Source organism: Emys orbicularis, chromosome 4 (genome assembly GCF_028017835.1).
Source record: "Emys orbicularis isolate rEmyOrb1 chromosome 4, rEmyOrb1.hap1, whole genome shotgun sequence".
Taxonomy (NCBI): Eukaryota; Metazoa; Chordata; order Testudines; family Emydidae; genus Emys; species Emys orbicularis.
The window spans coordinates 86,102,060-86,120,377 of NC_088686.1; the positions used below are offsets into that span (position 1 = coordinate 86,102,060).

At 40.3% G+C, this 18,318-nt stretch overlaps 1 protein-coding gene across 6 annotated transcripts in view; it reads right to left on the reverse strand.

Moving 5' to 3' along the window:
• The window catches only part of ANO1 (anoctamin 1), a 115,224-nt gene that overhangs the window by 69,869 nt on the left and 27,037 nt on the right, over positions 1-18,318 (reverse strand). For 4 of the 6 annotated variants that reach the window (XM_065402747.1, XM_065402746.1, XM_065402745.1 and 1 more), the window contains exon 1: positions 191-298. In XM_065402747.1, the coding sequence (XP_065258819.1) occupies positions 191-298 (108 nt within the window). Of the gene's footprint in view, positions 1-190; positions 370-18,318 lie in introns of those variants that run through there. The other 2 variants (XM_065402743.1, XM_065402742.1) reach the window with 1 other exon arrangement.

Consider the following 18,318-nt stretch of genomic DNA (forward strand, 5'->3'; position numbering starts at 1 on the left):
AACTGTTCACATCTGACAAGGAATAGTGCAGAACTCACACTATCCAAATCCCCAAACATATATTTTTAACATTTATATATTTTTGCAGCGGGGTGATGGTGCTGAGAATAAAAGCACTCGGATTCCAGGGCGATGAGTCAGGGTACAAAACTCCAGAAGATAAGTACCATCTAATAACTGCTCTACTCACTGTACTTTCACGCTGGATGTATCCGATGTCTTCAATAGCTCGGATGTTGATAATATGAATCCCCTTCTCCTCAGCAGGTAGAGAGGAATATTTCTCATTCACTCTCATTGCAGTCTTATTCAGAGCCTCACCAAGATCTTCTGGCAGAAATTCCACCCCATGAAATGCACTGTCAGTGTCTAAAAGAAAAAGGAACAGGTTGGTCTAAACACTTTCATCCCAGTCTTAGTCCCTCCCAATGTACCCCATCTGAAACATAACCAGTTCTTGCCTTTCTCTGCCCCGCCTTCCTTCTCTGTTCCCACCCTTTGTTGTTCCTCCCCTCTCAGCCTTACCTCCTGCTACCCTGACTATGCCCTCAGCTCTTTCCAGCTCCCTTCTGGATAATTACTTAAATTGCTTTCTACAGTGCTTATTAAAACTCAAGATGTGTTTTCTAATGGTCTCTTCTCAGCCCCATAGGGACTTGAATACATTTTAGTTAAAAATAAAATTATTCTGCACATTAGCAGCAGAGTGGATGTTGCATGCCATTTTCCCATTGTACAGTAGAATTTCCCCCCCCTATGTTGGTTACAAGGGACTCCACATTTTTTACCTAAAAGGCAAGGCCAGCATTTTGGGGGAGCATTTTCGTACAGGAGCTCTGCTTGCAGTGCACATCCTAGCCCCAGGCAGAGCTCTTAACTGCAGCACAGCCTGAGTGTGAAATGTGAGTTCTGCAGAGGAGAGGTGCTGCTCCCAGCTTGTGCCCCTGGGGCAGGGAGTCCATATTTTGTTTACAAAAAGAGGCAGGGTGATTAAGATAAGAAAGAGCTGGTAATTAAATTAAGCATCTGGAAGTCGTTAGATGAGCCTATAAAACAGGAACCCCTTTGCAAGGGGCTTGGGGGGGGGGGGCAGTGTTGAAGACAGAACACAGGGGACTCAGAAGAAATACAGCCCAAGTTACATTCAGAAAAGAGGGAGCTGTCACGGGGATAGGTGAAAAGAAGGGGCCAAAACCGAGGGAAGGGATAGCAGTGGTATAGATAGAGTTCCCACTCTACCTGTGGTACTCATGTGGCCACATCACCATAGTATCTGAGCGCCTCACAATGTCTAACCTATCTATCTTCACAGCCCCTCTGTGAGGTAGAGCAGTTATCCCCATTGTACAGATGAGGCACTGGGCACAGAGAAACTAGAGGCCAGATTTTCAAAGGTATTTAGGCATCTAGTGAGACTTTCAAAAGTGCCTAGAAGGTGAGGTGCTTTGTAAACCCCACTAGATGCCTAACTGCATCTTTGGGTGCCTAAAAACCTTGAAACTCTGTCCCTAAGGCACTGGCCTGAGGTCATAAAGGAAGTCCATGGTGGGAGTAGAACCCAGGTATCTCAGGGCTAGCTTCCCATCCACTGAACCAGCCCCTTTCTCTGCTGGGGGCGGGGGGGAAGGACTGACAGATGGGAGCAAAACCAAGAAGGGCAGCTCTCTGAGACTCCACCAAACAGTCCCAAGGCGGTTGGGAAGGATGTCATGGCTGACACCATGAAAAGCAGCATAGAGGTCAGGAAGGATGAAGAAAGAGAGAGTACGAGAGTCAGATGAGAGGAGATCACTAAACCCCCAAGGAGTGGTAGGTCCTGCCATACGCTGGGTTGCAGAGTAATGGCTGCTGTGAAATTTTACATTTTAACTCAACACCATTTTGTTTTGAATTTTTTTTTTTTGAGTTTGAGTAAAGGCAGGAGTGAGAAAGTGTTGTAGAAGTATCAGATGTGTTTATGTCTCAATTTCTTAGGGTTTCAGCTGTATTCAGGCCAATTCCAGAGCAAAGAACAGAAATTGCATCCATAGAGTCCATAAAGTCAACGATTATTGTCATGATTTGTATTATTCACTGGGCACCATCTATGTGCTCAGCACTGTTCAGAATATGTCAGAAAACATAGTCCCTGAACCAATGTGTATAAAATGTGTAGCCCGGCTCAGATATTTAAGTGTATAGTTATTGAGCACATGTTAATATCTATGAGTGGAGGCACTGATGACAGTAGGAGTTTTACCTGTTTAAGGACTGGAAGATTTGACCCTCCAACTATTTTCAAGAGGAAGAGCTGCCCAGAGCTCCTGTGCCGGTTTGTTTTCCTTTCCTGCCTGCAGTGGTCCTGATATACTTCAGAAGTCTCAATTTGTTTCTCAACTTTAAAGTATTTGGTTTTAAATATTCTCCTGTGAGAACTGCATATCAATCACTATAGTGTTGTGTTTAAGAGCCTTCTGGAAAGTAACTAGCCTTTAAACAGAAATGTAAGCAGTGTTGCCAATTCTCACGATTTTGTCATGAGTCTCATGATAATTATTGTTTTCCTTAAAGCCCAGCTCCTCGAGTCAAGTGGATATGTGATGATTTCAGCCTTCATTCTTAAAGAAAAAGTAAGTTTCTAGCCCTTGTGGCAGTGGAGAAAGCTTCAAAAAAATGTGACCCCTGTGCAGCCTAAAGGTTCAAAAAGCAGAAGGCAAATAAAAAGAACACCAAATCTATTATTTTTACATAATCTCATGATTATTGGTGAGCCTGCCTCATGATTTTTGAACATTTGGGGTTGGCAATACTGTGAATTATAGGGGTGAATCAGAGCACATCATTTCACTGCAAATAAAATTCTGCAACATTTTACAAAATTTCATTTTTCTCTTCTCTGAATTTATTCAACCCATACTTCAACCGTGAGGTACATTTTCAGAAGAGGGCAAGTCAGGTAGTTAATGACACAAGTTCTTGCGCCAGCAATTCATTCTGTGGGTGCAAATTGGGGCTGCAAAAAGGGTGTCTGGTACTTAACTGGGCTGATAAAATTCCCTTGTATATCTTTAATACAAGTTATACAGGCAAAGAAGTTCTTTGGGTTTTTTGAGTTCATGAATTCTTAGCTTAATCTGAAATTGCCAACCTTCAACCAAATTCAAATTTACTATTTCAGATTTGGCTCAGCTGTAAGGAATTATTTGCCACAATAATATTCTGTAGAGGTGAATTCCATAGTGGAATTAAAGGTTGGCTAAAAAACTCTATATATCCTTTTAACCAGTTTGAACATATACTTATTGTCACAGCTGCCACTACAGAAACACATACTGTGATAAAGGTCATCACAGAACATTATAGCCTGTGATAAATATCAACATGGAAATATATACTGCAATAGATTTTACAAAACCTCAAAACCTAATGTGATCTACTCCCATTGAACCTGCATAAAACCCAAAGTATGTATCAGTCAAAACATCTTTTGTGTAGTGATAAAAGCTACTGTGTTAAAATATCAATATTTACCTGTAGTTCTACTTCTAGGAACTCAATAGAAGCTTTAGGCCTGATTCAAAGCTTCCTGGACTCAATGGAAAGATTCCCATTGACTTCAATGGGCTGTGGAAACGCTTAGCAATTTTGAGGTATATAAGATATGAGTGACAAGCACCTCACAGAGAACTGAGGAACTGGAGAGTGAAAGTAAACAAAGGCTTGAGGCTGCAATCCTCACTCATGCAAATTAACACTGCAGTCAGCAGGTGCTTTCCTAAATAGGATAGCTGGATTATGTAAAAGTTTGATCTTCTAATACCACATAGAATTTACAACACAATCCAACATATGAACTAGCGAATGTTTTATTGAACAAAACTTGCATTTAAACTTGAACTCTTCTGCACATATTGTATTGTAAATATATTTTATATATATTAAAAGTACTGGTCTCTCTCTCTGTGTGTATATATACACACACACACACACACACACACACACACACACACACACACACCAGTACTTGAAGATGGAGTAAAGGTTAACAAAAAAACCAACACCTCCCCTCAGACACAGTAACTTAAAAGTAACAAAAAAAGTCAAATATTAAATTTAATAAAAAAAGTAATCATTTTAAAAATTACCCTTGCTCTAATCCTCCCCACCCTCCAAGATGCTAGTAAAAATGAGATAAGGTTGTCTGGAGTAACTTAACTGGGTGTTTTTATACTATCAAATTCTGAACTGAATTTGCGGGTCCTGCCTTTCTAATGTTTGGTTGTTAAAATGACAATGTTCTTGTGTGTATTTTTTCCCTATAAGGTTATTGATACTTCCAAAAATGTAACTCTAGCTTAAAGTCATTAGTCGTTATAGTCATTAGAGATAACTTTATCAAAACACTAAAGCAATCAAGAAAAAAATTCTGGTACCTCAATGTATCTACATATATTTTTGACTAATTACAGGAAATAAATTACATTATATCCTAGATTTATGGTGTTTTACATGCTAGAATGGCACTAGAATTTCTTCAAATTGACACCTGTAAACTTTTAAAAACTTTTCTTTCTGACTGCTTTGCTATGGACTTTAAGAAGTCTGCATACTTCATTAAGTCTATGGAGACAAAGTGTCCCTAACATCCAGTATGTTTTACTAAGGACTTTGAGGTATCCTTGCAAGGCTTAGAATCTCATTTGTAATTATTACATTAGTTCAGATTCATTGGGTGATATGATTATCCTGGTGTTTTGAGGATTGGGGCAGAGGAGAGTTCTTGCTCCAGGCTCAATTAATCTAGTAGCTTCAAAACTCACTTAGGCTAGGCAGGGCTAGAAGGTGGATATTATAATACCTTCCAGATTCCTTGCAGGCTAGATGAGTTCCACAGAAGGACATGTAGGAGTTAGCTGTTCCATTGTAGTGAAGGCATTGACCCAGGATGTGAGCGGAGATGTGTACGTCACCTTGGCATATTTCTTGTGCTTGTCAGAGATTTGGGGCAGCTATCCCTCTTCTTTGGAACTATGGGATCCAGATACTAGGATTCTTTGGAATTCCCATTCAGTTCCCATACTTCTTTGAAAACTTGAACCCAGCTCTCATGCCACTTTAAAACTATGTATATTTCCCACACTTCTTCAGAACCTTGGCACAACTGTTGTGCTTCTTGGGAACTTGGATGCTCAGCACCCACACTCCTTTAGAATGGTGTGTGTTTCTGACACCTTCTTCAGCATACTGGTGCACAGCTCCATGCTACTTTAGAACTGTGGTGCTTTTCCTACACCTCTTCAGTTTCGTGGCACAACTATAACATTTCTTTGGAACTTAAGCAATTCATGAGAACCTGGATGCCCAGCTCGCACACTGCTTTAGAACGGAGGTGCCACTCTTCTTTAGCATCTGGGCATAGATCCCAAACCTTAGCAAATCATTAATGAACAAGTTCAAACAACAAAAGGATTTTCTTTGAGGAATGTAGAGCTGTGGCCAAATCAGGGTTTCACTGGAAAGCTCAATGCAACTTTATATTATGGAACATTAACTATTTTTATCATTCATATGTACACACAAATATAGGAAAAAATATATATTTACACACCCACTCCCTACATATATGAAGGTGATATCCCTGTGCTAAGTCGCAGAATCCTAAGGGCTGAGTCATTCATTCTCTAGCTATGTAGTGTTCAAATGGTTCTATAGCATATATTGAAGATTACTCTGAATTTTCTTGTGCCTGATAAAATCCCAGTGACTTCATTGGGACTTTTGAGGTCACCAGGAACATGGGAGCGGATCATTACCTCTTTCCTAAGCTAAAGAATCTGTATATACCTTCAGCACTTGTAAAATGTGTGTTTGTGAACTGAGGGGTGTTTGTCTAGGAGTTATCCAAGAATTCTAAAACAGATTAAAATACAGTGGTGCAGCAAAACATAAGCATGGATAAAGGCTTAAATAAAGAGAAAATTGGAAGTGGTTAATTGAGCCCTGTTTGTTGTGAGGTTGCATTTTTGAACATAAAATCATTGAGTCTACAATGGGATACATGCAAGATCAGACTGGAACTGTCCAGATGACTCAGTGCTATTGTGTGAACTCAAACAATCACCCATCTGCCAGTATATATTTACATCTGTGTTTGCACACCAGTAGCCTGGCAATATATGAAAGAACAAATGTAACCGTAGTAGGTAAGGAACCAAACATTTTGTTTTATTATGACTACGAGAAAAATACGTGAAATGTGAGTACTTTATTGATATAATCCTAGTTAGAACAAGTTTGCAGTCATTTTCTACATCAGAATGTCATAATATAATTTAATATTGGATAGGTCAATCCAAGCCATTTAGCTAAAATCCCAACCTGCATGTAATTAGTGAATTCAAATTTGCTATTTGGCATAAAAGGTAAAAGCACTCTGGTGCAAACCATCAAGTTTATTTTTGGGATACTGTTCAGAATAGTAAGCATAACTGAATTTTAGTTTGAATGGCTTATGGCCATACGTTATACCTCAGACCTTCCCTTTGTATTTTAGCAGCATTTAAACAATTGTTGAAGCCACTTTTCCAAATCGAGACTTTTGTTTATGTAAATGATATGGATTTCAATTCCTATTTTATTATAAACATATTAAACACAATTCATGTTTTCTCTGATTTGGAAAACATTTCCAGTGGTATTTATAGAAATATTAGTATACATAGCAAAAATAGCATGTTAACACACTCTCACTCTGTAGAGTCAAGGGCATAACCTAGTATTGTTTCTTAGGATGATGTCTTTTATGGAAATTACCAACTTCACTGTCTCTTTACCCTAAGGTCATTCTTGATGTCCCGGGAGTATGACTATCACAACCCTTTCTGTTAGCCAATCAGAACACGTTACATGAGATGCATGTAAGTGTTGATACAACTACTGCTCTCTCAATGGCCAACAGAGAGGGCCAATAAGCTATTTCTTCTCTATCCTGGCCCTTGCATCTCATTAAACCTACAGGTATGTAGTATATAATAAAATACTGTACTCTGTCTCACCAGCCTTGACCATATATGAATTATGATGGTGTTGTATGCACCTGGCTAAACAAAATTTAAAACAATAGTTTCAATGAACTGGGCATGCCCGTGTTCAGTTAACATCAGGCATAAATGTCTTCTATTTTCTTGACCTGTGGCATTGCCAGGCAATTCCATTATTCATTAATGTCCACGTCTCTATATCCCTGACAATTCGTGAAGATAGGTAGATTCTTGATTTGTATTTATGTGTCTTTAGGGAGAAATCACATTCAAGATTTTTGATCCACAGAGTAACTGGTCATAATAATTGCTGTTTCTCAGCAGCAGGTTTTTTTTGTGGCGAGCAGTATAGATTGGGAGAGTAGGACAGTGATGATGAAATACTAATATGGACCCTTGTTGCATCTCTCATGGACCATCTCTCTCTCCCCCCACATTTAGACATTAAGGAGATGAAAGTAACCCAAATATAGGCCAAATATGGCCAATGGGCACAGAATGCAAGGTTGGGGAAGGATGATGGGATTGAGCCAGAGCTGCAGCATTTTCCCCTTCTCCAATACAGATTTATGCCCCTCCATCTGATTACTGTGTGGTTGTAATCCCATGAATATTTGGGAGGATCAGTCATTTGGAAGGGGAAGGAAAGCCAGCTGAAAAGGAGCTCAGAGGTGTACAATATCATTCCCTATCAGCAACATGGAAATCTTACCTGAAAATCCCCTAGGGCTTAGTGCTGGTGGTTTGAATGTTAACTTTCACTCTGCAGCTCAGATGGAGGGACAGGTGCATCCAATGAATGTCTTCAACATTTTGAGGCGAGCTATGCTTAGGGAGGAGGGACTAAGATAAAGAGACTGAGGTACGCTCTCCATGGAGTCCCTGCACTCTAGGGAGTTTTCCTCTGGATCCTGAGACATCCTTTCCCCAAAAGAAATGATGTGGCAGGATTTCCACTGGTTTTCAGCTGAAAAGTTTCAGAAGATGTCAAAAGCAATGTGGCTTTTTTGTGGAGGATCCTGTTGCTTTGTTTCTTATGAAGTAGGTTTTGTTTGTTTGTTTGTTTTTCCAGGAAAGAACGTTGAAATGTTACAAACAATATAAACAAATCTCTGCTCAAAATTCAAATCAAACTGAACTCAAAGCTTCTTAGATTAGGAAAAGTTTAAATAATTTATTTTGCTTGAGTTCTAAAATCTTTGCACTTATCTGAACACCCTTAAGTTTAGAAATTGCCAGTACTTCCTGGCTTAGATGTAGTCTTTAGGCACAGCCCTGAAAGGGTTGGGGCATAAATTGCATCACTCCAGGAGTAGCCCTGGGACACTACAACCCAGGCTTCTGAGTCATGATTCCACTTCTGTTGGCGTGTTCTGGAGGTGAAGGAAGTGAGTGGTAATTTGCGGATGGTCTATTACAGCAGCAAATTATGACCACACCCCTTCTCCCTCCGGCACCGATATAGCCAAAGGGGCATGGGCCAGAGAGTGAGGACTGTAACCAATTCCCAGCTATCTGCTCAGAGGTGAGCTTTGGACTCAGGGTCCAGGCAGGCTGCCCCAGGGTACAAGGAGAAGGTAGTCCAAGTCACAACGTAGCCCCCTGAATAATTCCAGTTAGAAATATAGTGTTACAACAGCTTTTCTTATTTTCTTCCAGTAATTCTGCTTCTGAATCTGACAAAAGCTTTCAGTTGCTATGATCCTATGAATCTTTTCAGGTCCACCAACCAGTTATTCCTCAGGGCACTACCTACTGTTGGAGGCTGCATTTTTGTGGTGGAATGTTGTGTTACATATACAGGGTCAACTCAATCTTGTGATGTCCCCTTTCATTCTTAGAAAAAAGGGGGATGGAATTCCCTGGTTACTTTCCTAATGTGAATGCAACAAGTCAGCCAAACTCTGCCTAGAGGTAGATGTGAGAGTGCATGTTTTTGGCAAGAAGGCGATGCATGAAATAACCAGCTTTGTCAGACAGACAATCCTCAGGGAAAAAGAGGTACTCATTAAACTTAAAACCCCAGAAGACATCAGTTGCGATGAAAACAAACAATAATCAAGCACTGGTCAAACAACTAAGGTTGGTAAAGCACAGCTGCAAATCACATACTTGTATGAACCAAAGAGAAAGCAGCCTGAGGGAGGAATATTATGAATAAGAAGACCAGAAGAGACAACAGTCACCCTGAAAAAAAATACTATTGTAAAATTTAAGTGGGACAGTGGGGGAGAGGGGGAAGGGAATGGCACGTGCAGGAGTATTTTCCCCAATGAATTCCCTCCCTGTTGAAAACATGTGTTTCACTTTGCTCAGACTTTAGAAACATGATTGTTAAGATTCTCATCCAAACTGTCCTCTCATAACTACAAATGGATTATTTTATTTTATGCAAATTTGGGACTTGATCCTGCAACCCTAACTCACTTGAGTAATACTCCCTCCCTTTGACTTCAGTGGGAGTACCCATGGGAACAGGACTTCAGGTGTGAATAAGAGCTGCAGTATTGGACCCCCTGGTTGCATACCAAAACAATTCGTTTAAATATTTTTAGTAATAAACACTTACAGCCATTTAATGCTCTAAACCACAAAAGAAATTTTAATTAGAATCAATGAACGATCAGCAGGCAGGTTGAGTGTAACATACAGCTCTCAAGTAAAGTATGTTCACAGCTAAATGAATACCATGAAATCACCCTGACTGTATGTAAACAAATTATTGCAGATAGCTGAATGAAATGTTTCTCAGAGAGAATTTAACTGAAGTTTTTTTCTTATCTCATCTTCATTTGTTTTCTATTTAAGGATTATGTTTAAGAAAATGGCTGGAATAAATACATCTAAGTTTGAAACCTCAGTTGTTCCCAACACACACTGAAATCCAACAGAGAAAAGCACATTGTTCTGCCAACCTTTGCATGAATATAAGGATCAGAGTCTCTCATGTCAAACAAAGAATTACACCTCTACCCCGATATAACGCGACCCGATATAACACGAATTCGGATATAATGCAGTAAAGCAGCGCTCCGGGGGGGGGGGGGGGGGAGGGGAGAGGGGCGCGGGACTGCGCACTCCGGCGGATCAAAGCAAGTTCGATATAACCTATAACGCAGTAAGATTTTTTGGCTCCCGAGGACAGCGTTATATCGGGGTAGAGGTGTAGTTTCATTGCCATGTAAGAAATATGGGTCTGATTTCTACAATGGTAATGCTGGAGAATTTAAAAATCATTCAGCGATTAGCAGTAAAAATAAACAGGATATTTAACTGTGTGAAATAATTGTTTAAAAATCATATTATAGGTCCTTCCCAAAAGGGGCTTTGGTATTGCAAATTTGTTACTAGAATCCTTAAAATTAAGGCACCATGTTTATCACTATTTATTGTATTACAGTAGTATTCAGAGGCTCCAAACCTGGTCATGGCCCCATCATGCTAGGTGTGTACAAAAACCATGTTAAGAAAGCTGCTTGGTAGTCTGTAACAAATATATTTGTTTGCCACTTGTACTGACTTTTCCCCTCTAGATTCTACATTTGGGTTATACTGTACTATACTTCCGCCTGCTACGAATAAACAAAAATTGCTGTTTCAAAGCAGAATTTTCTGGAAATCTGACTTTCCACAGCATGGCTTTGTGGAAGTTACATTACCACCTAGAGCAGGATTCTCCCTCAGCACCCCCTGTTTTCCTTTGATTTTCTGTCTACCTGCAACATTCAAAGATACAGGTTGTTCCATCAGGCTTAAGCTAAGCTGAGAACAATCTTTTCCACAAAGTTGATCCACTTACCACCTCCTCTTTGTTTTCTTTATACATTTTAGTGCTCATAAAAAAAACCAAACAAACAAAAGTCCTGGATTAACAGACCTGGAAACTGAAATCCTCTCCTTGTCTCCAGGACAAGTACAGCAGGATAATGTCAAGGAACACTCTGCCACCCCATCCCACCAATGTTGCTCATTTCTGACCTATGGTGAGAAGAGAGTTCAGTCTTCATGGTCAATTAAAACCTTTACTGAGAAGGCCACTACTTTATTCTACACACAATATTAATAGGTTCTTGTGAGGGAAGCTATTTATTTGCATGACTAATTGAATAATTTGCACAGTTCTTATTATCTATGTACCCCATAGTTGTTTATGGTAATTTACAGCCAAATAAAAGAAACAATGAGCCAAATTCTGCTCCCGTTATACTGATGCACATGTGAGATAATTCCAGTGAAATCATTCTGTATTTACATCACTGCTACTGAGAGCAGAATCACTGGAACCCCTGCAAAGTGATTACAATTGAAAGGCCTTAATCCTGCAACCCTTACTCACATGAGTTCAATGGGCTTACTCAAATGAGTAAAGATTACTCCAGTGAGTGTGTTTTGAAGGGTTGGATCCGTGCCATGGGCAATAGAAAAGAGAACAAAAGAAAAAAAAGAGGGTAGAGCAGGTAATGAAGGGCGGTTAATTGCTTTTGTAGCCTATGAACTCTGATAGTTCCTTTTAAATGGAACTTTTACATATCAATTATTATTAATTTGCATGGCCCATGGGAGAAGGGATGTCACTCCTAGTGTGAGGAGCAGTGCAGGAGAAAGGACAGAGGCGCATGTCGGAGAAGAATATTAAGGGAAATATTAAGATATGTTAGTCTAATATGTATCTTTGAGCTATCACAGATATCGAACTACTGCTTTCTCTTGTTAATCCAAAATAAGTAAAAATGTAAAATGCACTTAGCCATAACAGCTTGCAATGCTAAACTTGTACAAGTGGGGGTACAAACATGATTACTTTTATTGTTTTAGCATCGGGAGGCATTGGGGGCTCCATTGTGCTACCCACTGGACACACAAGAAGAAGACAGGCCATGCCCTATATAATTTACAGTCTAAGGCCCTAATCCTGCAATGACTTATGCACATATTTAACTTGTCCATTGATCTCAATGTGTAAACTCACTGCATAAACTTAAACACATGCATTAGTACTTGCAGGGTAGAGGTATAAGTAGACTACATATTGTTTTGTCTATATATTTTATTGTAAATTAATACTATGTTGTGCTCTACCACCTTTTGGGTCTCTACAGAAGCATGTACAGTAACTCCCCACTTAACGTCCTTTCGCTTAACGTTGTTTCGATGTTACGTCCCTGCTCCATTACAGAACATGCTCGTTTAAAGTTGTGCAATGCTCTCCTATAACTTGTTTGGCCGCTTGTTTTGTTCATGGCTGGCAGCCCCCCTATATGCCCCCCCCCCGCAGCGCCTCCCACCCGCCGGCAGACCCCGTGGATCAGCGCCTTCTCCCTGCTCCCCCCGTCTCCTACCCGCGGCAATCAGCTGTCTTGCGGCATTCAGGAGGCTGGGGGGGGAGGGGGAAGAGAAAGAGCGAGAATGCGACACGCAGCCTCCCCCCTCCCTCCTGAACGCCGCAAACCAGCTGATTGCCATGGGCAGGAGGAGCAGGGGGAAGGCGCTGGGGGGCTGGGGGCGGGGAGGGAGCATAGGGGAGCTGCCAGCCTGTTTAATACCTGTATTAAATTGCTTGTTTAAAAATTGTTTAAAATGTATATAAATGCCTTTTGTCTGGCAAAAAAAAAAAAAAAAAAAAAAAAAAAAAATTCCCTGGAACCTAACATTATTTACATTAATTCTTATGGGAAAATTGGATTCGCTTAACATCGTTTCACTTAAAGTCGCATTTTTCAGGAACATAACTACAACGTTAAGTGAGGAGTTACTGTATGTTACTGAAGATTTCGCACGCATATAAATGTGGTCTAAAGGCCACTTAGTGTTCCATATCTAAATGCTGCCATTTCACCTTACACTGTTATACTGTCAGATCTCTCAATCTACACACAGCTGAGCTGAATCTGTTCTTGTATGGGAGATTTACATAGAACACCAATAAACAGCAAGTATTGCAAAATGGGGTGGGCTTGATTCAATAGGTAGCCCAGAGAGTTGGTACAGAACCAATGCCTCAGCACTATGTTAAGAAATTCTGTGCTGAGATAGGTAGTATCTGTAATCATTAAAGATCTCGCAGTTTCACCTGGATGCAGACATCTTCTTCATTCCCTGTCCTAAACTGTAATGCAGTGTTACGGTATGATGTTAATAAACTGCTAAATTTCATTGGTGGGTGAAGTGATCCTTTTCTATCTCTCACTGAAAAGGTAAGTATGGGGTATAATAATAGAAATAAGGTTGGAAAGACTCATTAGATTGGGAACCATCTTGGATGGATATGAAATGTGCCTTTAATTTAATTAATGTCTGATGGTGTTCAAGGGAGGTAGACTACACAGGGAGCCTTTCCCCCATCCACATAACAGGGCAGAATCTCTGCTTGTTCTCAAGGAGGTGTTAGGAGAGAGCCGAATACCACACAGATCCATGCACTTCAAGAGGGTGTAGCCTGCTAGTTGAGGAGGAGGTCCAGCCCATAGCCTGTTAGTGCACAAGCTGGATCTGTGGCATATGCTGTCCAAGGAAGCAAGCTGCTCCTGTTTAGGATTCCTGGGGGAATCCCATCCTGGTAGCAAGATTCTTGGAGCACAGAATTCAGCTGTCAGCATACTCTCAACTTTCAGTGCTGGCCAGAGACAGTATTTGGACCAATGTATATATAGAACTTTGAGATCCTCAGCTGAAAGGCATACTAGAAGTGCAAAGTCTTATTAATATAATGTTTAGTCTAAAATAATGAATTACTGTTTGAAGCAGCCCATAAAATCTTTATATTTTGGCCCTCACAAGGGACGCCAACTATGACTGTGCAGCCTACAGTATGCACCATAAACAGAGTCTCCTCCTTAACAAAAGGTCTATTGTATTAAGCTGCTGTTTTGTAGATGAAATAAACACATCTATGGCAATTAGTTACATCATGTTATCTCACAGATTTAGAGTGGATTGAAATGATTCCAGAAATTGGTAGACAGGGCGTTGCCTTAAAGTCTGGTTGAAGTTAAATACCGGTACTTTCCAACAAGCTCCTTGTCAGGGAAGTACAACTGTTACTACAACCAGGGAAATGAATAAAGACTCACAGAGGGCCAGATCACCCTCTCTTGCAGTAAAGTCCATCTGAAGGTACAGTGTATAGGAATTGGGTAGTATCCCTTGAAAACAATTGTTTTGTCTTTGCTTTCTGCACAACACTAAGAATATGAAGACACCATACAGGCAGTTGGATTCCAAATAACCACATTTACTACCTATATTCAAACATACAAGGCCTAGCTATGCATATACACTGCTGTTCTGTCAAGTTCCAGTGGCTTCAGCAATAATAGACAGGGAGTCTCATAAGAGGGCTCACAAGCTATCTGAAGAGATACTACCCCATTCCTATACACTACAAAAAGGGATAAGAGAGGAAGTCTCCTGGAGGTTCTCTTCATGGAGTTTCTTCTTGATTGTTCCAATTAGGGTGACCAGATGTCCCGAGTTTATAGGGTCAGTCCCGATTTTTGGATCTTTTTCTTATATAGGCTCCTATTACCCCCCACCCCGTCCCAATTTTTCACACTTGCTGTCTGGTCACCCTAGTTCCAATGGCCAGCAACGAATTGTACCCCTTGGAATGAACTGTGGGTTCTATCCCCAAACCTGGAGAATCTCATGAGTTTTGGAAGTGGCATGAGCACAGACACACAGTGCTTCTAGGCCTATCCTGTTCCCAAAATCACCCCTATCTCTCTGCTTGCTGACAGCGTAGTTCCAAAGGACATCAGAATCAGACAGGACTTGCCATACCAGATATTACCACTGTTCTAATGTGGTACCAGTATTAGATGCTTCAAAGAAAAATAAAATATAGCATAGTTGAACTTTGAGTTTGCCATGTAGCTTACTAATTTCAGGATAAATTGGTTCTCATTCAATATCTTCTATAGAACACCATGCAGAAAAAAGATCTGCAACTAAGAAACTCCAGCAGATAGAGGCTAGTTTTCAGATGTACTACGACCTGACAACTAGAGAGAACACAAAAGAGAATATCACCTATTCAGTGCTACCTACAGATCATCAGAAACCATTATGGTTACAATATCATTCTTATTACCCATCAAAGCTTAGCTACAAATGACTTCATGCAATAGTGTTCCCAGAACAGGGCCAGATTCTGCATTTCTTGTGCAGACAAATCTGTTCATTTCCAAATTGCAATGGGAATTGTGTTTGCAGGACTGAGCCCATAAAACCTATTTTTATATTGTGAATAGAAAATATATAAAACTACCATATATCTAACTTAAAATAAGCAGCCAGTAAATAGGTTTATGGTTAGTGTACTTTTTCCTGCTTTTCAGAAAAATAGCTTTTTTAACCTTTAAATCGATGATACAAAGGACTGTAAACAAATATGTTTACAGCACACAGAGAACGTATTGTTCTCTTGCGGAGAGGAGGGAGTCATTTATAAAATTATTAATGGTTTCTTCATGATCAAAGGTATTTTAACATCACTGTGAATCTTCAGTGTAGAAGCTTTAGGCCAGCATAGTAAGGCATAGAGCAGGCCACAGTGTTCCATACTCATTATGTGTTCTGATAACATGAATGATAAGAAGAGAAATGGGAAATGCATTCACAACACAAATGAAGATATATGGAAAGGGAGAGCTCACGTTAATTCTTGCCATCGTTTCCCAGTGAAACTCATGAAAGTGTTGTGTTCTTATTAGTAGATTTGCTCTAGGATGCACTCCTGGCCCCATTGAAGACAATGGCAAAATTCCCATTGACTTCATGGAGCCAGGGTTTTACCCTAGAAGTTTAAAGAGAGGGATTCTTTCTCTCTCTGCTCGCCGCTGCCTCCTTCCAAGATGGGATTAAGTTTATATGCTTCCACCATATGTTATTTCTATTTTTACTTAACTGAAAAATAGTTTTGCTTTAAAGAAAATAGTAAGCAAGTGCACTAGTTCATTTGTCTGGTAAATGTTTGTCAGATAGTTCAGTGGGAATACTAAACAGTGGAATAAAATGGAATTAAACCTTAATATTTTGCTCTCCAAGCCTAGAAACATGATGGAAAATAATATTCCATATGATAGAAAGTTTGTGTTTTTATCAAAATATTTAGAGAAAAGTCATTTTCTTTTTTATTTTGGATACCTTGCTTCAGCATATCTGTAATTCCAAAAAGAATTTCAACAACAATCTGCAAACTTTCCTGTTTTAGTCTTTATAATTTCTGTTCCACACCAATATGTTCAACTTGTTTTCAAAAGCATCATGCATTGCTTGCCAGCTAAAAGGTTTTTGTTTTCATGAATGTGCTTCTATTTCTGAAATGAAAACATTAGCATTCAGTCTTTGTGTTCTTCAAAAATCATATCCAAGTGATTGCCTTTAAAATTATTATACACTGAGAACAAATTTGTTGTTTGAAAATGGAAAAGAAATTCATTTCAGCTGGCCACAGTACTTTTATTGATAGTAATATTTGACTAGAGTGCAGGGCAACAGTACTAAATGATGGCCTATAGATTAAAACCAAATATGGTGCAATATTGAGTTACGGAAGGAACTGTTTCAATCCTCATGTAGAAAGTTTCCTGTTTTTGCCCTTGAATTTACTCACGTGCTGTTTTCTTAACCTTTTGGATTTTTGGAACCCTTAGCTGTTGCTATTTTTTTTTTATTAGGGCTGGCTGTGCACTGGAGATATTCTAGGATGTGATGTGATGGAACAACAGTGGTAAGAGTGGAACAGGTGTGATGACACTGGCTAGGCTATTGCCCTATGTAAGCAAAATATTAACTTCTGGCCTTTAGCTCCCTCGCCCCTCCAACATAAGCATCAAAAGCAAGCTCTCCACCTACCAGGACACCAACTCAAAGTGGCACCAGACCCTGCCAAAATAACAGATGCAAAACCTGTAGACATATGTCCATTGCTATGATGATCAATACCCCCCCAACCATCTTTCAAGATTTAGGAGTCCTACACGTGCCTATCACAACATGTAGCATACCTCATCCAGTGCATCAAATGCTCCGATGACGACTTTGTGTGTGAAGCCAGATAAATTACTAAGCTCTCAAATGAACTCTCAGAAAAATTAAGACAAAAACACTGTATCACCCATAGGCAAATACTTTTCACAAAGTAATCACTCCATATCTGACCTCTCAGTCCACATCCTTAAAGGAAATCTGCACAGCCCCTTCAAAAGAAAAGCCTGGGAATTTAAATTCATAACTCTGCTGGACACTGAAAACCATGGACTTAACAGAGACACTGGTTTTATGGCCCATTTTTTACAAGACCCTGTTGCCCATTAATCTTCCACTGTCCTGACTGAAGAGGTGTTAATTGCCTTCTTCATTTTAAGTGGTCTCCTACAATGTGTAAATCTGCCCCACCTTCTATTTAGTTTGGACACTCTAGGGTACGTCTACACTACCCGCCGGATCGGCGGGTAGTGATCGATATATCGGGGATCGATTTATTGCGTGTAGTGTAGACACAATAGATCGATCCCCGATTGCTCTCCCGTCGACTGCTGAACTCCAGCAGCGTGAGAGACGGAAGCAAAGTCGACGGGGGAGCTGCGGCCATTGATCCAGCGCCGCGAGGACGCGAAGTAAGTAATTTTAATTCGATCTAGGATACGTCGACTTCAGCTATGCTATTCTCGTAGCTGAAGTTGCGTATCTTAGATCGATCCCCCTGCCCCCAGCATAGACCAGGCCCTAGTTTCTTTCTCCAGATCTGAAGATCTCTGTGAAGCTCGAAAGCTTGTTCCTTACACCAACAGAAAATGGTCTAGTAAAATATATTACCTCACCCATCTTGTCTCTTGTATAAACCTATAGGAGGACAATGCCCCTGACCTGAAAAGCATACAGTCCAAGAATTAATACACACACATACAGGGCCAGATTGCTGGACCAGTTTCCAGCTTCTTTGCATAGCAAAGCAGCCAGATTTGTCCCTGGCCTAGGAGAATCTCCAAGTGATACGGATACAGCATAGTGGGCTCTGCACTACACCCTTCCTTTCCAGCATAGGGGCCATGCTGGAGTAGTGGGGTGTGTGATGGGGGCTATTGCATGTGGTGCTTCAACAATTTTCACTGGCATAATGGCCCCTAAGGGGCCAGCTGGTGCAAAATACAGCAGCCTTAGTCAGTGGGGGGAAAAGGAGGGGAAGTAGGTACCATGAGGGTTAGCTTGGTCCCTAGCTAGATCCAGAATTGGAGAGGGGGAAGAGAGAGGGAAGAGCATAGTGGAAAAGTGGTTTAAAGCCACTTTTTCTCCCAGT